We start from the raw sequence: 23587 nt of genomic DNA, 5'->3' as shown, positions 1-23587 counted from the left end.
GCTTTCTTATTTCTGATTCTTGTTTTTTCAATTCTTGTGCAACCTGCTGTATTTTATTTTCCGGACCCACCCCTTCCCTGTTTTTAGAGAAGCAAAAGGTTTTATCATATTGTAGACAAGCTCAGTCATCATGATCCTTGAGTAGATCGATGATAACCGGTTCCTTTTTAAAAGGAAGCTTATTTCCATATTTTCAATTCTTCCCCACCCAATAAGTCTTACCCCCTATTGTACACATTCCTAATTGGTCATTGTCATAGCACAACTTATTTACCTGATAGTATCCAACAAAAACTGACTCCATCTTTCCCTCGGTCCAAATAGTATGATTACATTTATCACAGATGCGTATCTTTATAGGTTCGATACTCCGTTTTTGCCTTGTGTGTTCTGACTTACCCTCTTTAGATGCAGTCCTCTGTGGTATGCAGACTTCTCTTCCCTCTATAATACAGACCCTGTACCGAGTGCCATTCATCAATACTTGCTTTCAGTGCCTTGTCCACATCCACCCGAGGTTAGGTAGCCTGAAACCTCCGCTTCACCTAGTCCTTCTGGGAGGGTCAGTGTACAAACTCCACATTCACTGTTGGGGTCCCGCCGTTCCAGGCTAGCCTGGTTCTCGACGTGAGTGCTAGTTCTGAGGCATGTGACTAGACTCAGGCTCATCAGCACCACTCCACTATCATTCCTTTGCCTCCACCTACACCCACTGGGGTGCCACCAGCAGTGGGGAAGGCCATCTTCATGGCAGCAGGAATGAATATTCCGGAGGTCATATTCTGATCGAGCCACATATCTCCATTTAAACACACCCCACCGTGTGAGTTTTATCAGGAAGGCACTGCAAGGTACTTTGCTTAATCTCCGGCACTCAACTGCTAAGACTTGGGCTTGAGCTTGTAATTTTCCCCTTACCCCATTTTGGAAAAGCCGAAACCACACTAATGAGTCTGCTTCAATGACCCGCAGGGAAACCACACTAATGAGTCTGCTTCAATCACCCGCAGCTCTGTGAGGAGCGTCAAGATCAGGTTAGCACTTAGTTATCAAAGTTATCACAAAACCCCTTGGTCGGATCCCCCTTTCTCAATGCACCACCCACACTTCATTAAAATACAGACACTTGAACTGAGCGAGTGGATAGCACAGACAGTCAGACTCTTGACATATTATCAGATCGTTCTTGGTCATTAGCTTGGTCGATGCAGTGTGAGCTTCAAGTCTCCAGGAGGTGAAACAACCTCCCACTCTGGTGTCTGTGCTCGGGGTTCCACTCACTTTACCCTTGACGTGTTAGTCCAGCCTTTTTCTGCCGTTTGCACTGCTGTATCTGTAGTTAAAAGAACAAGAAACGGCCCTTCCCAGTGTGGTGATAGATGTACATCTTTCCAAATTTTTATAAGGACATAATCTCCGGGCTGGATGGGGTGTATAGCAAAGCCTAATGGAGTACCTTGCATTATGATACCTTGTTTCCGCAGTTTCTGCAAAATTTTATTTATTGCTATGAGATATGGTCTTGTTTGCCCATCCTCAATTTTAGGATGCCCTACAGGCATCCCATGTTCATAGGGCATCCCATATAGCATTTCAAAGGGTGGTATTTCGGTCTCCGAGTGGGGCAGTGTTCTAATATTTAGCAGGGCTAGAGGGAGGCATTTTACCCAAGACATTTTTGTTTCTAATATCAATTTGGATAATTGTGCTTTTAGGGTTTGATTCATTTGCTCAACCTGTCCAGAACTCTGAGAATGCCACGGGGTATGGTACTCCCATCGGATCCCTAAAGCTTCAGTCATTTTTTTTATCACCCTAGAAGTGAAGTGTGTGCCTTGATCTGAATCTATGTATTTTACCAGTCCATACCGGGCACAATTTCCTCTAGCAACAATTTAGACACCACTTGTGCAGTAGCCCTAGAACTAGGAAATTCTTCCACCCAGTGAGTCAGTTTGTCTACTATTACTAGCAGACACCTGTACCTACCTACCTTCGGTAGATTGGTAAAATCCACCTGGACCCTCTCAAAGGGTCTGTATGCTGCTGGTCAGCTCCCCAGTGCTACTTGCCTGGCTCGGCTCTGATTCACTTTTTGGCATATCATGCACCCTTGCACTTCCTGTTTTGCCAATTCATATGTTCCTTTACACCCGTAGAATTTTAAAAGCCTGGGCCCCCCAATGAGTTTGTGAATGTAGCCTTCTCAAAATTTTCCGAGTATATTCCTTTGATAGTAATTCCCTTCAATCTGGTAATTTCCACTTACCTCCGTCTAATTTTCCTCCAATCTTTTGGTACCCCTCAATTTCCTTTTGAGAGAGTTGTGGAGGATACTCCCGAATGTCCCCTTCACAAATCTCTGGAGTGCTTAGCTGCAGGAGTGCCGTGTTTTTAGCCTCCTGATCTGCCAAATTGTTTCCCCTGGTTCGGAATTGTGCTCCCGTTTGGTCCCTTTAACATGGACTACAGCAATTGCCTCTGGCCCTTGAATAGCTTCTAGAATTTGTTTTATTAACTCCCCATGCATCAGCCCCCTCCCTTTAGTGTTAATTAGACCTTTTTCTTCCCAAATCTTACCAAAAATGTGAAGATAGTCCCCATAGGCATACTTTGAATCTGTGAAGATAGTCCCCTTTTGACCCTTCAGTCTCCATAAAGCCCTTAGTACCGCATACAATTCACATGCCTGTGCCAACCACCCCATGTTTAGAGGTCCCAATTCCACCGTCTCCCCAGTTACCCCATTTATTACTGCATATCCCGATCTCCTTTTTCCCTCAACAACTCTTGCAGATCTGCCTATGAACCATTTTTTCCCTCCTTCTAATTCTTCTTCTTCTAGGTCAGGCCTTATCTTGGTTTGTAATTGTACAATTTCAGCACAATCATGAGTGGGCTCCCCCAATATTTCCCCATATAGAAACTGAGCTAGATTCTGAGCTGCCATAGTTCTGAGCTCCAGGTCGTGAGAGTGTATTAAGATAGAGTTGTATTTAAGAAGTTATGCATCAGTGAGCCATGTTTCAGCCTTTGTCTGTAAAATGCTCCTCACATTGTGAGGAGTATACACTACTAAAGGTGCCCCAAAAGTTAGCTTTTTGGCTGCTTCTACTAACAGAGCCGTGGCCACAATACCTCATAAGCATGTGGGCCATCCCTGACTGACAGGGTCCAAGAGCTTATATACATAACCCACAAGCCTTCTTTGATTTTGCCTAATCTTGTGTTAGTACCCTGTAAGCGGTATGATAACTTACATCCACAGACAGCGGAAAGGGTCTCTTTATGTCTGGCAGGCTCAGTACTGGAGCTACTATGAGAGCCTCTTTGAATTTTTCTTTGTCTGGTTCAGTCCATTTAGATTAGTCCGTGGTTAGTTTTTCATATAAAAATTTTACTTTCTCACTGTACCCCTTGATCCATTGTCTACAGAACCCCAGAAGCCCAAGTACTTATCTTACTTCCCTTTTTGACTGAGGGGAGGGTAATGCAATGATCCCTGCCACCCTGTCAGGGTCTAGCTTTTTCTTACCTTTAACCAACCAGTGTCCTAAATATTTCACCTCGGGCTCGGTGAATTGCAGCTTAGATTTTGAAACCTTTAATCCTTTATCCCCTAAAAAGTTTAGGAGAGCTATTGTGTTTGCTCTTACCCCATCTTCATCAGGACCCGCTATTAATAAGTCATCCATATACTGTAATAGTTTTGTTCCCTCCATTGAGACAAATTCACTTAATAATTGCTCGAGAGCCTGACCAAACAGGTTGGGCGAATCCACAAATCCTTGAGGTAGGGAGGTCCACCTAAGCTGTTATTTACGGTTTGTGTCTGGGTCCTCCCATTGAAATGCAAAATAGTCCCAACTCTCCCTTGCTAGAGGACAAGTCCAAAAAGCATCTTTCAAGTCTATGATACTACACCAGGTATCATTCAGTGACACATAATTGAGGAGTGTATAGGGATTTGAGACGGTGGGAAATAAGGTTTTTGTTCACTGGTTTACAGCTCTTAGATCCTGCACCAAGCGATAACTCCCATCCGGTTTACAGACAGCAAGAATGGGAGTATTACAACTAGACATACACGGCTCTAAGGTGCTCTTTTTTATTAGATCCTCAATTATTGGTTTTAACCCCCACCTTCCCTCCATGGGTATTGGATATTGTTTGACCCTAATAGGGTCTTCTGGTTTCTCAATTTCTATGCGTATAGGTTCCATTTCCAACTTCCCCTCCTCTCCCTTTGTGTGCCACACTTTAGGGTTTATTTTTCCCTCAGCCTCAGCAGTGAGTTTATACAACCTTACCGTAAGTTGAGAGTCTTGTGCAATTAGACTAATACCCAAATTCACCATTAAATCCCTCCCCAGCAAATTCTAATCTGCTTCTTCCACCAACAGTATATTCCCCAAACACAATTTATTTTCGGACTCAATTTCCACATCTTTAATTACCAGTACCTTGAAAGGTTCCCCCTTTGCCCTAATTATCATCACGGAATCCTTGCTCTTTGTGCATCCTCATGGTAGGTGTTGGACCGTACTCCTTTTGGCCCCTGAATCTACCAGAAACACCAGTTCCTGCTTGCAGGGTCTTATTTTTAGTTTTATCAAGGGCTCCTTTGGTGCTACAGACCCCATGTTAAAAAGCCCCTGACACCTCTAGTCTTCTTGAAAAATTTTCTCGTCCTTCATTCTCTTTTTACATTCCCTCTCAAAGTGACCTCTTTGTTTGCAGTAATAACACTCTGACACCTCTCTTGGTCGGGGCGCAGGCCTCCTTGGGTGGGTGTCCCTGAGGCTTTTTGTGCCTGACCTATTTTCCCAGTGTTTGTGTCCCATTCCTGTTTTTGTGCTTCCCTTACTGCCACCACTAGGACCTTTGCCTGTGCCTTCTGCTTTTCATCCTCCCTTCTCATATAACCTTTTTGAGCCTCCCACAATAATTCCTGTAACATTCTTTCCTGCCAATTTTCCAATTTCTCCAATTTCCTCCTTATGTCCTCCCAGGATTTAGCCACAAATTGCGTTTTTAATAAAATGGCTCCCACTGGGGAATCCGGGTCCATTCCCAAGTACATTTGGAGAATTTTTCTTAACCTCTCCAGCCACTCCGTAGGAGTTTCATCCCTCCCTTGGCATTCCCCCAATGCTTTACTCAGATTCTGCCCCTTTGGTACCGCCCCCCGGATACCTTGAATCACCATATTCCTAAGTTCTATCATCTTTTGCCAGTCCTCTTCTGCTTGTGCATTCCACAGTGGCCTTTGACTGGGCCATTTGACCTCCCCACTCCCCCCTTGTGGGTTTCGATGGTCCAGATCTTTTATTGCTGCTACTCTTATCATATCTTGTTCTTCCACATTAAACAAAGACCTCATTATGGCACTAATATCGTCATGTGAATAAATACTGTTCCCCGAAAACTCATCCAACCTCTCTGACACCGCCAATGGATCATCCATTATTTTCCCCATTTCCTTTTTGAACGCACACACATCCCCCGAGTTTATTGGCACATTCACATATCCAGTGACTCCTGGAGCCGTTGGGACTTCTCTGAGTGGAAAGAGACTCTGCTGTCCTTCCTTGTCATCATCCACATTAGCCTTCCGAGTCTTGCGTCTTGTTCGGCTGGAGGGCAGGGACTCGTTCCCCGTGGATGTGTGTGTGCTGTGTTCCCCTCCGGTTGCGTAGGAGCGGGAAGGGTTTATTCATGTGTGAGTGGCATCGCTGAAGCTTGCCCCTGTAGAGGCGTTGCTTCAGATGGCGGTGCCTGTGGCACTGCCTGTTGATGCGCGGGATTTGTGGATTCGGGTATGGGGGAGGGAGCTTTTCCAGGGGTTCCCAGTTTTTTGCAAGGTTCTTAGGTTGTTTATAGGTTTTTACAGGAAATAATCCGGTACTGGCGTATTCCCATGGCCATGCATACTCCCTTTACTCATTTGTTGACCCCTTTTCCTCCAACACAAATTCCTCCAATGCCCGACATGTTTCCTTCTCAAAAGTCCCAAACAGAGGCCAAAATAAGTCATTCTTGACCTCCACACGAGCCCATTTCTCCACACAATAATGTATCATTCTCTCCTTAGACCTCCCCCTCCTCATGGGGCAGTCCTCTCAGTGTTCAAACATCCACCCCAGAGGACTGTTTCTTGGTATATCGGAAGTACAATATTTTTCCACCTTTTCTGGTTTCCCCTGGGTTTTCCCTTGTAGTTTACTCTTTTTCAGTCCCACGTTTCTTAATCTTGCTTACCTTTTTCCTTTTTGGATAGATAAGCTCCCAAATCAACCTGTTTTCCTTTTACGGATACACTCCTTGATTCTTAGTTAAAAAAACTTTTGCCAGCCTACTAGTTGTGCAGTGAACTGATCTGTAGACTTTCGATCAACAAAAAAGAGGAGCTCTCTTATCTTTTCCCGGGATCCAGCGAGGTTCCATTGTTCCTGGTCGTTGATGGACCTTCTGTCCTCCCTCTGATCCAGCCTGTGATCGAAAAACACCCCCGCTTTCCTTCTCTAATTCCTGCTATTTTGGCTTGGTGTATGTGTATACTTTTAACGAGTTTTTCACCTGCTTCCCCCGGACTGACCACTTTTTCCTCGCAGAAGAGTGGAACTGTGATCTTGTGGTCCACACTCGCTTCGTGATAATATCACATCTCACACACACACACTCGATCACACCCCACTCAACCACGCAGTACTTATAGTCCTTTTTACTGCATAGATTCTTCGTGCACGTAGTTTTTGAGTGAAAAAAATTCTGCAGTCTCCTGCCTGCTCTTTTACACAATGCAGGTTTTGTCACCATGAATTGCAATGAAATGCACAGATTATTTGTTCTTTGACATACATTGAAATAGTAAAAGGTGCATTCTGTGTATTTAAGAGATTAACAGATTTTATTGTTTTCTGAAGTATTTTACAATACAGAGACCCAAAGCAGTAATTTCTGACAACTTTAGCAACTGTCCTGTGGATGAACAAATATGTTGGTAAGTTTTTGTTGACAGACATATAGATACATCCACTTTCTAAGCTTGCACATTTGGATTCACTGAAAATGATGACTATATATATCTATATGCTCAAAAATCAAATGATAGAGCCCAAGATTACCAACAGTGTTTTACAGTTACCTCAAAAAAGTTTTGTTAACTTCACTACAGTGTAGCTTCCTAACATGGCATATCTACTTACCTGATACTTAGTTTTAACACAGATCTGCTGTAGTTTTACAACTCAGTTTTCAATGTCACAAGTGCATATTTGACACGATTAGAGCTGGCCAAGTTGTAACGGCAAACAAATGTAGATTTTACAGTGTTCTGCTACAACAATCCATGTTTGGACTAAAGCTAGTTTATACTTTGACTCATTAATTTATCCACAAATACTGATTTTGAGTATATTGTGTATTTACTGTACTTCTGAAAAATAAAAATCTTACCACAGAATACTTTGTCTATGGTACAGTAATGAATATGGCAGGAAAGCAGATTTAAATATGCCTATAATTTAAACTCTTAAAATAGTCTAAATCTTACTGACACCAATAGGCTTGATAACTAATAGCCATGCTTTTCATATTTTGGAATATTAAATTATATGTACATATACACAACATAGATAGGCTATTAATAAAAGCATTTAGTCTATTTTACAGTCTTCTCTGTTCATGATAATCAGCCTTCACAGATTTAACATTTCAAATCACCCAAAAATCATTAGCAGTTAAAAGGAGATTTTTTTCCCCCTGCAAACATATGCTGGAAGTAGCCACTCTTCTGGGGCTTATGCATAATTTATATTTCTTTTGAATGCTACTTAAGATCTAGATGGAAATCTTGTGGTTCAAGTGTCAACCCACATAAAGAGCATTTGCAACAGAATCCCAGCCCATGACACCTGCAGATATCTCTGCTACAAATAAACTTCTGTAACAGATATTTATTAAATATAGTATTTTGTTTTACAACTCCATTTACAACTTCAAGCCATGCTGACAACACAGAAAGGTTACTACAACATAGAAAGAGCTTTCATTCAGTCAAGTGGTAACTAAATCTATGTCATAATTTAAGTATTAATTGATAAAGCATACAAAAAGGTGCTTAACTACATAGCATTTAAATAAAAAAATACTGCATCTTTCAGACATTGATAAGAACAAATAAAAAAATTAACTATAATAATCTTTAAAATTCAAGTTGCAAGTTACTGAAGGTCATTTAAAATAACTGATTAAACAATAGTGAGCATAAACCTGGGGTACGATGAGGCATAAGCAGAGAAAATGCAAAAATGTTTAGGATCCACAATAACAGACCATGTGGGAAGAAAACGTTTTAAAAGTATTTTTTCTAACATACTATTTTTTCAACCTTACTCCTTTCTTTTGCATTGTGCACAAGTTGTGAGAACAACGTCAAGCTTTTGTCTTTCATTCAGCCTTATTTTGGTATCAAGCTCTCACCTTTTCATTAAAATATATACACTCTATACATCCATTCAGTTTCCTCTCACTTCACCTAAATACACTGTACAGGCCTACAGAGCTCTTGTGACACTTCTGTGTTTATTTTGTCCTTTGTCACTGGATTGGTTCCACATAGTTTGCTGGGTATAAACCAACTTGTCCATTGTCCAGGCGTCCTTTGCACCAGCCCTGCTCATCCTCATTCTCCATTTTGGTTAACTCATCCCCTGAAGAAAAGGAACATTTTCCTCAAATTAGTGCAAGTGAAATAAGTGTTTCATTAGGCTTATTGTCTTAAGCTTTTAAGGGAAACATGGAAGAAAATGCTACAAAGATTAAAAAACTCAAAATTTGCTTACTAACTTCCAGACTACCCATTCAGACGTTAATGAACTATAAGATAACTTTATTTTTATTGCAATGCACATCTGATATTCCACATCCTCAGGGAATACTTTGACTTTTGAGAGCCTGAAGACTCCAAGATGCTCCAGAGGAGCAAAGGAAGCTCCACCACAGCCAGGCAAAAAAGGCCACATTGAGTAAGAATTATTTTGTCCTGTGCAACTAATTTGTGTCAAATGTTTTCCCTAGATAAAACTGATGTGTGTTTTATCTTAGCAATAGGAAATAGATGATGAAGATATTAATCTTATTAATCTGTATCTTATTACAGTCCCAAATAGTAGAGCACCTTGGTCTCATTTAGGAGAATATAAACTAGCCTAAGGACTATGAATTCTTTGGTAGAAATGGACAAGCTTCATATTAAAACTTCTCAAGATACTTATCTTTATAGCTTTTCTCTTCGATAAAAAGGTTAAAAACTAGAAGAGATGAAACTTTTATCACTAAACTAATAAATACCCATCGTGAACAAATATTTGGCACTTCAGACTCTATTTGGTTTACGGAAATATGTTACAACTTTTCCACTTTTTCTAGTACTGCAGAATGGGAGTGTACAATTTCAAACCTTCCATGAAGTGTGTGTTAATAAAGAGTGGAAATAAAGAGTACCCAAAATTCACATTTCAATGACGGTATGCCCTAACAAATGCATTTGTATCAACGTTTGGGCTTACTTGGTGATCTTGGAGGTCTAAGAAAATATTAAAAGTTTTAAGTGTCATCTGCACAGCAGTTACAATGAAACCACTGTGATGATAAAACCAGAACACACAACAACATACTCTGACAACACTGCAGGGACAATCTTTACTGTTGCTACTCTTAGCCACTAAGGGCTACAACACAAATATTGTAAATAATTATGTCCCATCCTCTTATATGCTTATAAACCTATCATAGGATATGAATACAATTATTCTTGCTCTTTGGAAGCCTCCCACAGCTGTTTGCCAAGAGAAAAAACAAAACAAAACACACCAGATGTAAAGGTACTCCACTAAATAAATTAGTTTCAAATATTAAAGTACATTTAATGGACACTGTGCAGAGCACATATTCTGTAATATGTATTTAGAAGTATTTTGTAGGTGAATTCTTTGAATACCCATGGAAATCCTATCTGAGAATATCCATGTACAGAGGAACACAGGATTGAGTACATTTTAAATTGGCTCCCATCTGACCTAGTGAATTCTTTTCCTTAGTTTTTTGTATGTTCAATGTAAAGCTAGTCACAGTAACACTTCTGCCTAATAACTAAATAGTCATCCTATTAATTCAGCATCTCTAAGGGGATTCATGGTCTAGCACATCATCCCTTTCCCACAATTGTATCAATTACATAATTTGGTGTTGTAATATTCTTTAATGTCTTCCTTCTAAGTACTGAACTCTTTTTAAGTGAAGTCTGCAAATACCTACTGACCTCACACACTGAGAGCCACTTGGTTCAGTGGTTTAATGGAAGTGACACAGCTGGTACTCCAGCACACAACACCTAACTTTGTATTTAACCATTACATCTGTGTATATAAACACTGCATAGTTTTGCCAAGCAAAGACTCATTACTGTAAACCCTTGCTGCTTCACAGGTACCAGAGATATATTTCAAGAGGATTAGCATGCTTCCATCCCCTGCTGAGAAAAATGGAGCAGGTAAAGTCTATAGAATGAAAAGTAACTTTTGGCTTGTGTGCCAAAAAAGTACCAGATGTTTTGTTACTACTGTACTTCTGTCAGGGCACAATTTAGCAAAGTTCATGGACAAATAACCCATTCCTCCACTCTGGAAGCCTACAATACTTGTTGACAAAGAAGAAAGGTCAGATGTTCAGTGGTTTCACTAACAAAAAAGGAAGGAGGTAAGTTAAAGGCACAGCACCACCACTTGAGCTGGGGGGTATTGTGGTTCAGAAAGCACAAACTGCATTTAGAATATGACCAGGGGACACACTGTTCTGAGCACCCCACCTTCATCAGCAGAACAGACATCCTGCAGTTCCCTGATTAGCTACAACATGGACTGGTTTCCTAACTTGTAGCCCTAACATCCACCTAAGAACTATAGCAGGTGGTATAGAAATAGCACTAACCTTAGCTAACCCTAGCTGAAAGGGAGGCAGACAAAAGCTTTCTGGAGTTTCTTTTCAACACGTGAATCCTATTTTTCTACTACAATTAATCTGGTTATTACAGGAGATGGGAATAAATGACAAGCAAATAGGAAAAGAGACAAACTCAAAGAGTGTCTATCTCTCTCATTAGCACAAAGTGAAGTTCTGTTTGCTTTTGCTAAACTACTCTTGCAATCTTGTTCTTGAATTCCTGGTTGGAAAATGTCTCCTGCAATTCTGGGCAAGACAGCTGAACAACTGGCTTGAAAGTCATGAACAGGGGTAGATTTCAGCTGGAGGCAGCAGCACCTGTGGTGTGCAGCCATCGCACCCTGATGTCACCTTCCTGTGCGTGGAAACAGTGTGTGATGGGTCTCCCCCATCAGTTGCATCTATTTTGTTCTCTCAATTCCTGTAACGGTGTTTACGGCTCAAGGGAGATACAACACCTTAAGACAGAAGAGGTGTACCAAGTGTATCCTAATATAACACAAGACTGAAAAAACCCAGGTAACCACAATTCCTGTGCTTAACATACACTGAAGAGGGGTGAAAAGCAACAGTTTAAAAAGTATCTGTCCATGGCTAAATTTTTAGCTCTAAAAAATTGGCAGTGCAGAAAGCTGGATGCCAAAAACTGGAAGCTTTCCATTTAAACAGAGAAGGTATCAGTTGACTTAATGCAGTTTCAAGAATAGCTGCTGTAGTATTTTCCTTTAAAAAACAACTCTGTAGGGTTGGCATTTCCAGACAGCTAAAAGCAGCAGCTGTTACTGCACCAAGGAAGAAAAGGGAGAGAGCGGATTTTCAGTTCTGCAGGTAATTTTGTTTCACTTAAGATAGTAAGAAAAGAGTATCTCAGAGGCAACCCAACACATTTCAAAGAGCTTAGGAGTCAGTGCTGCCAAACAGGGGATACCAAAAAGCACTATTAGGAGGGATGATGGTTAGATAGGATCCTGCATGTGGAATTGTACATCCAGAGAAACAGGTACCTTCAGAAAATAAAAGGTGAAGAGAGAAAAAAAAATCCCCTTCCTTTCTCCTTTTTGATAAGTATTTTAAAGTGAACACTGCCAACTTACCAGCCTTAAAGCTGAGCTCGTCTTGCTCCTGGCCCTCATAGTCATAGAGTGCACGTACTCTCACCTCCATGGCAGGAGGGGTGTCTTCATCAAAGGGATTGGTGTCTCCATTTGCATCAGTGGAGGAGAAGGGGTTGTTGGACTCTTCATCAGACCAGTCAGTAGGGTAGCTTTGGTTTTTCTCATAGCTGCTAACACTGAAAATCAATTTTGAAATTATTATTTTCCACTTTTAAAATAGGAGACTAGAAATACCACTAAGATACCCCTAAATATGCTTAAACTCCACTCTAAGGCCCAGCTTTGAAACTTTCTTTCTGGTATCTTCTCATCTATCTTTAACTGACAATGCCTCATTAAAAAAGAAAAACATTCTTGCAAACCATTCAAAAAGTTAGAAAAAGGCAAAACCAACACACGTCAATCTCCCCACAAACTCAAAGGACTTCTCTCTCAAAAAATCCACATAATCCATGGAATTATTTACTCTGGAAAGGTAAAAAGAATGCCACAGTCGATGAGAGGGATTATCTGGTTTAGGTAAGACATTTACATTGCTTTGCAGAACCTTCCTCCCAAACCACTATGCTCCTCTACGATAGCTTCCAACATTTTTTCTATATTGCAATCCACCAATAAAAAACTTCATTATACTGCAACAACTTGATAATTTAAAGGGAAGTTCACTGTTTTAGCATGCACATGCCAGTTAAGAGAGTGGAATATCCTTAGAATGTACACTGAAGCAACAGGCAGCTGCTTGAGAAGGTCCTAAACAAAAAAAGAAAGCATCTTAAAAGCAGATTTATTCAGTGAGAAGACACAGAGCAATAAAGCTCCAGAAGCAGTTTCACTAGAAAAACACATCAGTTCTAACATTTTATAGGACTGGGAAAGGGAGGGAAAAAAGCAACAGCAGTTCTGTTAGCAACTGCCAATAACTACAGTAGATTGAAACCAAAGATCAAGCAACAGATATGGCATCTGTTAGGAAAGACAAATTAGGTTACAGTGTTGCTTACACAACTGCTTAAAAACACTTCATGCACTGACCAGTGTAGTGTTATAGAAACCGAAAATAGAAAACCCTGGATAGAGAAAGTGCAAATGTGAAAACAATTAAAAAACAACATTTCACCAACTTTTTGATCTTATTGTCCTCCTTTTCACTGACAGTACTCCCAGTATCTTCTTCATCTTCAAAGGGATTGTAACTTGATTGTACTGACTGCACTGTGTTACTCTGGACACTAAGACTGCTAATTTGGAAAAGAAAAAGCATTATGGTGACCCTATCTGTATAAGAGAACACTGTCACTGGTGTCCCACCAAGCAGTTTCTTAGCAGACCCCTCCTTCAGTCAAAACAATTTAAATAAACAGTTAAACAAAACCAAAACATCTATCAAATGCAGCATAATACTCAAGAAAGCTTGAAAAGTCTCGCATACAGAGCATTCCTCCACAATCAGAATATCCTTTGTGGACCACAATTTCTTTTTTCCTATTGCCTGCAATAGAAGGCAATGCAATTTTTCTGGCCAGCTTCATTCCTTTTTAAAGCAGTTGATGTTAACAGTTTTGTATTAATCACATCCAGAATTCTGATGTGACTAAATGTTTTGCAAACTAAGACCTCAAAATATTATTTCATTTCTAGAGATGGGAAGGTAGGAAGAGACCACCAGATCAAGTACAGAAAGTTCAGTTTCTCATGAAGCTTGCTTTCTTTCAGCTCCCAATGGAAAGAGAGCTGTAAAATGAAGAATAATTCTCCAATTAATTTGTGACGTGCAGAGACATCACTAAAAATGCTTGCAGATAATTATCATTTGATTGGACAATGACTTTTTGATCCCGTAGAGCTTAGTGCATTTGAAGGCAACAATCTTTTCCTATTACTGTTTATAGGCATAGAAAAAGCTACCTGCTATGTTTGTTAGGCTGTGAAACTTGGTCTCCTGTCTGATTGATGCCAGTCAGAGTCACTCCATCAGAAGCCTTCTTCTTTTCTCTTCTACTGAGAGTGCGATTCAGGTCTGCAGACCACTCCTACCAATGAATGCAAAACATGATTGAGAAATTAAATTGAACAAGTAATTTCACATTTAATTTTCAGACTGACTTATGGAACATACATCTATATATACAACACTATCAACAATTACTAAAGACTCCAAACATTTCACATACAATTCTCATCTAGTTCCTACTCCAGCAATGCAAACAGGTGTCTGTGCCACTCACAAAATCCCAAAGTTACCTGCACTTCCCTGTTTAGTATTCTGAACCCCTTGAAAAGACTTAAAATACCAGACACGTGGCACACAACTGGAGCAATCAAAAGAGCTGGCCAGTACAGATATTGAAAAGATGTACTGTGAGGGCTCACAGTTTCAAATAATGCCAAGACATCTGGCTTTAAAAGGTAACTCTAACATTCAATTAAAAAAGGCATTATAAGACAGGGCTTACTTCTCAAGAAGCACTCTCAGATGACTTAGAAAGAAGAAGCTAATTTAAATCTGTGCCTAAGATTTAAGCCCTTAAGGTACTTCACTCTGGATTTAGTGAAATTCATTGTCCTAAAAAGCCATCTACAGGAGTGAAGGCTCAAATCAACACAAATATTGACAAGACTAATAATGATGCTACTTGTAGATCCTTCTTGATATTTTGAACCATTCAGAGGCAGATGGGACAGGCATGGTGAGACCTAAACACAACTCCTGCACCAAGTCGAAGTTAAGCTTTGAGATCCTGTTGTGCTATATACACTATACTGATACAAAGCAGGAACAAACAGAAAACAAAGTGGATGCAAGCAAATATCCTATGCTGAGACATGTTTCCTCTCAGACGTCTTAAAAGTAAAAAAAAGTCAGGAGAGAGTTTGCTATAAAAGATAGCATTTGAGATAAGTCTTTTTATCAGGAAATTGAAGTTTTCAGAGTTCCTATTAGTCCTATGTCGGTCCAGTGCATTCCGCACAGTTCTTCAAATACTTCATTATTTTAACTTTGTAAAATACATATTGGATTTCTGAGTTACCACAGTTAAAAGACCACTGACCTATGCATATTTGCAGTTTACAATGCAATTTCATAGTCATTTGATCATGACTTTTTTACTTACATCATCCTTGTAGCATGTAAACGAGAAAAAACTTGATTAGGAAAACAGTAACAGAAGCATTTAATTTGTTAATTATAATGTTTAAGAAAAAGGATAGTAATTTCCCCACACAGAATTAACTGCACCTCAGTGTTTCAGGCAAAGAAATGCTACAGTACTGTTATGAATTTTCTTCCTCAAACCTGTAATTTAAAGTTACTCATTATTTTCAAAACAAGTGCTATTTTCCTTAATGGTTAATAAGGAAACAGTGAAACACTCCACAGTTTATGCTTCCACTTCATTAATTTAATCTCTAGAACTTATTTCAACTCAACCCATGATTCTGGTCCAACTCATTCCACTTCTAGCTATCATACATGAGTAGTATGATCTGCACTAACACATTTCTGTATGTATTTCTTGTAGGCTATGGTATCAGAACACTACTTAGAAAAACTCCTTTCTTTTGAAAATGGCATCCAGCAATAAAATTACTAACTGGGTAAAGGTGGAACTTTTTTCAAAATAGAGCAGTATTGAATTTTAAGTATCAAATTTTAAATTTTGATCGTTCACTTCAGACTTTGAAAAGAGTCTTTGCAGCATACGCTACAATTACCTGCTAACAACAAGGAAATTCAAACTGATGTCTCCCACCAAAGGGAAGAAGTAAAACATAAAGGATAACATATGCAGGTGTCAGAGATGTATCAACTAAACAATGGCTAACAACTTGAGTAAGGACTTAAGCTTAGAAAAAGGCACTGTAGTTTTCTGGTTTACCCATTTTCTCTTTAAAGAGGTGCTCAACATAATCACCTCTAAAAGTTGTGGCCCAGTGAAAAATGAGATAAGAAAACACTATGACTTGCAAAACAAAAAGATTCAGTGCTGGAAGCTTGAAGTTAAGAAATAAACCAGAAAGAAATATTACAAAAAGTAAAGAGGAAAAAACTACACAAAACAATTCCGTGGTTTATGTACTGTGACCTTACCTCAAACTGAGGCCAATTCATCGACATCCCTGGACCTTGATTAGCTCTGAACCACCGTAAGTCTTCAACAGCATCTGCTGTTTTGATATTCTGTTCCAGCTCACGGTAGATATTTTTGTAACTGAAAAACAAATTTGTCTTCTAATTTAGTATCACATTTAGAATCACGGCAAATCCCTAAGCAGTTTAAAAAAAAAAAATTTCCCAATAAAATTAAAAAAACTTATAGCAAGATGGACTTTTAAAAGCTGATAGACCTGTTAACTGCCTGTAAAAAGGGAAGAGTAGTCCAATAAGTAAACTAGCTCAAAGTTCACCACACCATAAAATCCTTGTTTACTGGATTTTAAAACTATGACTCTTGTGTAATTTAATTGGCTGTCGTTAAAAAATATATATACATAGGACTGTATTTAAACAACTGAACTGCAGTCTTGGAAGTTTCTTGAATTTCAAAGCTTATCCACAAGGCAGTAGAAACTGGTTTTGTGCTAAGTCCACAGGACTCTGTGAAAACTTCTTTTTTAATCCAGTGAGGATTGTAAGAAATTATAAAAATAAAACCCCCAAACTTGAAGCAGAGGTAAATGGGTTAAACATTTTCCTATGCAGGTATAATATCTGCTAACTGCTTTTACAGGTTTGGGTACTGATTTTACTAACTATACTATTTGTATCAAACACTGTGAAGACGAACCTACTACTTTTTCTTATCTTTTCTCTAGTTGTTTTTCATTAACAGAACAGAAGTCATGTTGCAGATACAGCTCTGATCCTAGACCACGCACATGGCAATGTGCATGACAATACATTTATATTAAAGCCACCAATATGGTGCAATATGGAACTCAGAGTTTAAAAAAGTCTCAACAGTCACAAGGCTTAAAATAAGAGACACAAAACTGGTATTGTATTATTTTATATATAATTAAGCTGCTGTTATACTCAAGGTAGAGTATTTGTGAAAATCCTTCCATACCAAATCACACAAAATTTAGAATTAGAATTTATTAGTGCTACATTGTCAAGGGGTCAAACTTTCTCAAAACACTTCCACATTTCTCAATTTCTATACAATATTTAACTGCTTTAACATATACACAGTAGGGGTTTTTTCCTACATCAGCAGTCATTTCAATGTATTTAAGCAATAGAGAGGCATGTATTTTGAGAAAGGGAATACATTATTACCAGCCATCAGTTAAATCAACAATAAACTTTAGGTCTACATCTCTAGAAAACATGGCAGGCTATCTTCCTGACTGTGCTCTTTAGCACCATTACAGTTAAAAATCAAACTTTGTTTTCATGACTAATTCTACATCTTTTATCTCTGTACTAAAGAGGCAAAGGTAAGGGAACAGATCAACAGTTACAGCTGCTTTTTCCCTGGTTTCACCCAAATAATTCTGTTCTTTGTTTGACGCTTACTATGACGACTCCTGGAATTCTAAGTATCTTAATAGGAAATCATTGCCTCTCCACTTGGTAATTTTCTGTGGTCTTCCCCCAACCTTGTCCACTTAGTCAACTATTTCTCATTTATTTCTGATTTGTAGTTTCATTTAACCTGATGAAACTGAATCAAATGGGCAGCAATTTTACCATCTATCCACTCTGACAGTATCTCCCACAGCAGTTCCATAAGAACTTTGAAGGCACCCAAAATGAGGTGCTTTCTTTGTTTTTGCCGCTGTGCCACGCCCTTTCCTCATGCCGGCATTAGCATTTGTGTGACAGTATAGCAAGCCAGTTGGGACACCACTCAGGTTAAAATCAGTTCTTCTTTTTCTCCTTGCACTTGAAGTGCTAAGCAGAGTGCACATGACCTCTGCTGTTAGAGGTGAGATGTAAAATACTGCCATAGTTACAGCACTCACGGCAAGTGTTCCTGTGTCTGGAGCTCCCTAGCAAATCCAGTGAGTGCTTTCTTGGAATACAGTGAAGGCTCAGGCAGAAAGAACAAAATACAAGACATGCTTGATACATATGACAGTATAAAAAGCAGACTTTGAAATTAAGGTGGACAAGAGTTCAGTAGTGGTTAACCTGTGGATCTTAAATTCATCTCCAGATCAAGGTAATTTCATTACTGAGCTCTAATATTTTAACAAAAAGTGTATTGACTAAAAATTTCATGCTGTCCTACACTAATAAATTCCAGTTCTCTAATAAACATGAAAGACACATAATAAACCAAGACCTTCTTTTCTCAATCTTTGATCCAGCATTTTTTTGGTCCTAAGTGCTGAATCCTTTCTAATTGGAACATATTTGATTATAAAATACCACAAGAATGAAGGTTTGTTGGTTCTGACAAATGTTAGATAGGTGCTAATCTCATTTTAGACAAAACAAAGAATTAATCTCTTTCACTTACACTTTTAAACTGAAGCAACTCAATAGAAAGAAAACAGAACTCTGAACTCTAATCTACTTGAAGCATTTGTTTCTTTACACAGAAAAGTATATTAAGCATTAATTTTGAAGTCTAGCAGTTTTACCTTGCAACATTGGACAAGTCAAGGTGTTTCTGGACTTCTAGTAACACTTCTCGGAAGAAACGCAACCGCTTTTCCTCAAACTGCTGGCACTGCTCAAATACCTGCTCCATGTTCTCCATATACTGAGGAGTAGCATTATCTAATTCTTTCAGTGACTTTTCATACTTCTCTTTTGTCTGGGGGTACAAAACCAAACTGTTAGCAATATATTTTATTGTTGCCCTGCAACACAGACCTATCAATGCAGTAATAGCCAAGGTTTAGACCAGAAGTTGCCAGGCTGCAAACTCTTTTCATGACCACTGTACCCAACTTAGGGCACAATGAGAATTATCTAAGTAAATTGCAGAAACAGTTACAATAAACCTCCAAGCCTCTTCTCTGGCTTTTTAACAGAAACCATGACATATGTTAATGTAACTCTAAAGATAAAAACCAAAGGAGTTACAGAGTAAATCAGAGCAGGAAGTCTTTAAAGTTATTGAAGGTATTTGGAGACATTTCAAAGTGCTGTCTTTTCTCCTTTAGTAATTTACATAGTGTACTGTGAGTTATCACCAAAACCCCAAAGATTGTGTACATCCTTGTGAACATAAATTGCATACACTGTGAGCTCAGCTAACAGATACAACCTCAGACTCTGCACTAATTTACAGAAGTAGTCCACAGGCAGGAATTAAAAGATCCCAACTGATGGAACTTAACATTCCAGATCTGAGAAAAGCATTCTCAAAGGAAAAAGACATCCTTGAGGAATCACACATTAAAAGCCTTTCAGTAGCAGCCCACTGAAGAGATAAAGCAAACTGTGTAACAGAACAGCATTTATTTAAGTGAATTATATCAGCTTCACTTTTAAAAAATGCATTCTGCAGTCAAGAATGATGATAATATGTAGTTGTCAGCAAGTTTTAGGCATCTGTATCTCAGATTCTTGAGTGAAATAGCTCAGCACTCACTAGTAAATAAGTAGAACTCTGCCCTATAAGTTTGCTGGCTTATTGTGCTTAGCTCCCTGCTAAAAGTACTTAAATGAAATAGAGGTCATACATTATTCATCTTCAGAGAAGAAAAATTTGGCAAGAACACATTTTTGGGAGAAAACTAAACTTTGGTACAGAACTGGAAGTGACAGAGAGCTATGTGAACTGGTGTTCACAGCATATTCAGGAGGGGAAAAGAGCTTAAATATGTACAAGCTATAGGTCAAGAAACAATCAATATACCTTTAGTACATCTTGTTTGCTTCTCTCCACTTTGTCTTGTAATTTCTTGAGTTGTTCAGGATTCAGTGCTGGATCAGCTTTGCTGTTTGTTTCTCTGGATATAGCTAGTTTCTCCTCCTTGCAGGCAGCATGATAAGCTTTCTTTGCAGCTTCCACCTACAAAAGCGATTTGAGTCTTTGCATCTGGAACAGTCTACAGCAACCATAAAATCTTAGCCATAAAATCATGTTGCAATGAAGAAACTGTTAGGTTTTGTTTTCAGGATGATTTTTCTATTTTTGGGGAAAGGGGGAAATTGTTTTCATTTAGGCCAAAGAATAAACAACACATAAGGAGTAACGTAAGGAAATTGTTGGAGCATTCTTTCACCATACAAGAAATGTCACTCATACAGCTTAGGGAAGTGTTGAACAGGCTCAACGAAAGGTTTACAGAAAGTCCCCAACTAAACACTTCTCACTCATGCCCACGTTCATCTGCTCCCCTTTCTTCTACCAACCTGTTATTTAAGAATAATGTTATATGAGATGGGGGGAAACACCACAAATACATTTTCCCTCATTTATTTGAGCAATTCATAACTTTCAATTGCATGAAATAAGATACTGTTAAAATGAGATCTTAAATTTCACTTTTCCCAGATTTTCACTGAATTAACCAAGATTAGGAGAGATCAAGATAAAAATATTTATTTTCAGAAGAGGACAGAAAGCAAGAGATCTTTAAGAGAAAGGAGGGTCCAGCAGAAAGAATAGGGAGTTTACTCCCTTATAGAGATTTAAAACATTAGTATATTATAACACAGGATATCTAATACATAATCTACTGCTGTACCTCTTTTAGCTTTTTTGCCCAGGGTTTCTGAGCTTTCCTAAATCCATCTTCTGCTTCTTTGGTTTCCTTAAATCCTCCCATCATTTGCTTATGAAAGGCTTCCTTCTGCCAGTTCTTGATTTTTTCAAAATCTTCATTCATCAGTGAACCTTTTACTTCTAGATGTAGTTCACTCACTTTTTCAGCTTCTGACATAAAAGCACACCAAGCCCTTTCTACTGTTCCATACTGTGGGCCTAAACACAACAAAAAGTGTCATTCTCAGTAACCATTACCCACATGGAACTTATATTTCCAAGAAACTACCTGAAACTATTGACTTATATTCACTTGTAAACAGCAATGCTGATGCAAATCTAGAAAAGGGAACAATTCCTTTTCATATAAATTTAGAGTATTACAAACTTTTAAGCCAGAAAAAATAATATTAATTTAGTCTGGAGTCCTTACCCTTGTACCACAGTTCTCAGTATTCCACATGTGAGCTCCCCTTTGAACTGCCTTCAGTTTCTCAACATAATTTTTGAAGGGTGAATAACCATGGAAGGATAAACTACTGCAGAATATATTAAATAGTATCACCGTAGCCTTCTATTAGAGCAATGCCTAGGTCTTTAATTACCAGTCTTTCCCCCACAGTCACTGCCCCCTTGTTATTCAGAATCCCTTTTCAAACTTTACTGGTAATTATCTCGAACAGACAGTTCTTTAGAACATAACTCAGTACTGGAGGCAAGATTCATCTGCTTCAGCAAGAAAGAAGCAAACTTGCAAAAGAGCAGGGCTTTGCTTGGTTGGGTTTTTATCAAAAAAAGCTTGGTCATTTTTCACATTACTGAGCCTCTTGCAAAAACTGGATTATAGGCGAAAGCATACAGTATTTCTCCTTTGTACTTACCAAAACAAAGATACACAGAAATATTTTTTTTCCATTTGAGAAAGTTGTCAGAGTTCAAAGTCAGCATTACCTTTCTCCACAAGTTGCTTCCACCTTTTAGCCCATTCTGTGAGCTGCTGAGCATACACCTTCTCTATCCGTGCCCGTTCATGAATACAATTCATAAGATCATTGCAAAGTCTGTGGCCATCATCAATTCGTTTTACTGTCCTCTTGTAATTTCCAACCTACCAAGAGACAAAAACTTAATTTCTGATTGAAAGCTCTGAAAACAAGAGAAATCTCTAATTAACAGAAATACTGTAAACTAAGAGTAAGATAATACAGCAGGAAAATCAATTATGGAATCAGGTTCATTTATCTTCAATCAATTAATCACAAAACCTAACTGAAACATTAAAATTAATAATAAATTATTCATAAGACCTAACTGCAACAATGCAGCAGAGGCTACGAGTTCCCCTGTAAAAGAAAGTTGTTAATTTTAAAAGTGAAAGCTTTATTATATTTTACTAAGTTTGCAATGTAATTATGGGCAGTCACCACAATTGTTCTGCATTATTATTTCTTGGTAATGTTCTAGATAGTGGAGAATATTAAGAGAAATAATAAGAGTATTCTTTCCCTCTTCAATATTCATTATCAAATATCTAATATCTTAATTTTATGCTGTGTTTAATCTTCCAGGATTAATAAAACTGCAGAGACATGCAAAGGAGCATTGCAACATCTTTATCAACCATATTAATAGTTTTTAAGAATGCAGTTACTGCTGAAAAACCAGATAGCATTTATTTCCAAAGTATGCTCCAGAATTTAAAGTGAGAAGATACGGACAGCAGTGACGTGGAGTTACCATACTTAGAATTGTAAATACTAAAGAAAAAACCCCCCACAATTGCTCAATGTACAAGCTATAATAAAATGAGGACATGGAGCAAAATCTACACCAGAAAATGAACATCCACTGCATAATTAACACTCCCCTTTCACTTCTGTGCACACAGCAACATGGAATAACAAATCTAAATGTCTGAAAAGGAAAAAAGCCTTACACTGCTCCCAGTGTAACATTTCCACTGAATTCAAGGTCACTCAGGCTGGCTTTTGTAAACATTAAACAAGACCTAAGAACTCTAAGAGAACTTGCACAGCCTATTAAATATCACAGCCAGTTTCTTATCTGCCGAAATTACCTGGCTGAAAAACAAAGATTAGCAGCAAGGCAGTAGATAAAATATTCAAATACTTAAAGCATGTTAGTAATTTTTACATTTGAATCATATCTGCTTCACATCTGACAGAGAAAAACAGTATATAGGGGAATACTATTAAAAGGGGGGAAAAAATCCCTATACTAAGTGCTGGAGGAATAAATGACTATACTATAAATACAGACATATGCTAGGCCTTCTCATTAAATCTGGTTAAAAAAAATCAAAACCATCAATGACATGACAAAGCCATTTCTCTTAGTGGCTTCGAAGGATTCATCTGAGCATGTTTTTTGGTTTGGACTGGATCCATTTCAACAGATCAAAGGAATTTAGTTAGCATCTAAGTAAGGTATTAGTTAGCAGTCTCTGATTTGTCTAAATCACGTAAACAAAGGCATACACACACCCCCTGTCCATTTAAACATAAACCACAATATAACTGAAGATAAGAAGCGACCAGAGAGAGTCAATGCATCCATGTCAATTAATTGCATCTATTACCAAGAAAGCATGAAAAATAACCTTCTATTTTCAGGACAAATGGAAATGGAGAAGTAGGCAGTTATACATACTTAATCAAAGTGTTAAGGGAATTAAATACCTCCAAGAACACGGAGGTACAATCTTTGTCTTTGTAATGAAAGACAAATCATTCATCTACTCAAAATTACTCCAGCTGTAGGTGACAATCAAGCAGA

The 23587-nt window shown here is 38.5% G+C and overlaps 1 protein-coding gene across 8 annotated transcripts in view; it reads right to left on the bottom strand.

The window, feature by feature from the left end:
- Positions 1-6887: 6887 nt before the first annotated feature.
- Positions 6888-23587, bottom strand: part of PACSIN2 (protein kinase C and casein kinase substrate in neurons 2) — a 53505-nt gene continuing 36805 nt past the window's right edge. For 3 of the 8 annotated variants that reach the window (XM_039719820.1, XM_039719827.1, XM_039719837.1), the window contains 10 exons: positions 21743-21899; positions 20775-21010; positions 19940-20095; positions 18714-18889; positions 16210-16330; positions 15233-15238; positions 14025-14149; positions 13241-13357; positions 12099-12295; positions 6888-8714 (listed from right to left, as the gene is read on the bottom strand). In XM_039719820.1, coding sequence (XP_039575754.1) covers positions 8602-8714; positions 12099-12295; positions 13241-13357; positions 14025-14149; positions 15233-15238; positions 16210-16330; positions 18714-18889; positions 19940-20095; positions 20775-21010; positions 21743-21899 — 1404 coding nt within the window. In that variant the 3' untranslated portion in view covers positions 6888-8601. The remainder of the gene's footprint in view (positions 8715-12098; positions 12296-13240; positions 13358-14024; positions 14150-15232; positions 15239-16209; positions 16331-18713; positions 18890-19939; positions 20096-20774; positions 21011-21742; positions 21900-23587) is intronic. The other 5 variants (XM_039719847.1, XM_039719859.1, XM_039719868.1 and 2 more) reach the window with 5 other exon arrangements.

Source organism: Passer montanus, unplaced genomic scaffold (assembly GCF_014805655.1).
Source record: "Passer montanus isolate IOZ18808 unplaced genomic scaffold, ASM1480565v1 scaffold106, whole genome shotgun sequence".
NCBI lineage: Eukaryota > Metazoa > Chordata > Aves > Passeriformes > Passeridae > Passer > Passer montanus.
The sequence above is the reverse complement of the archived record's forward strand: the minus strand, read 5'-3'. Positions and strand labels throughout refer to the sequence as shown.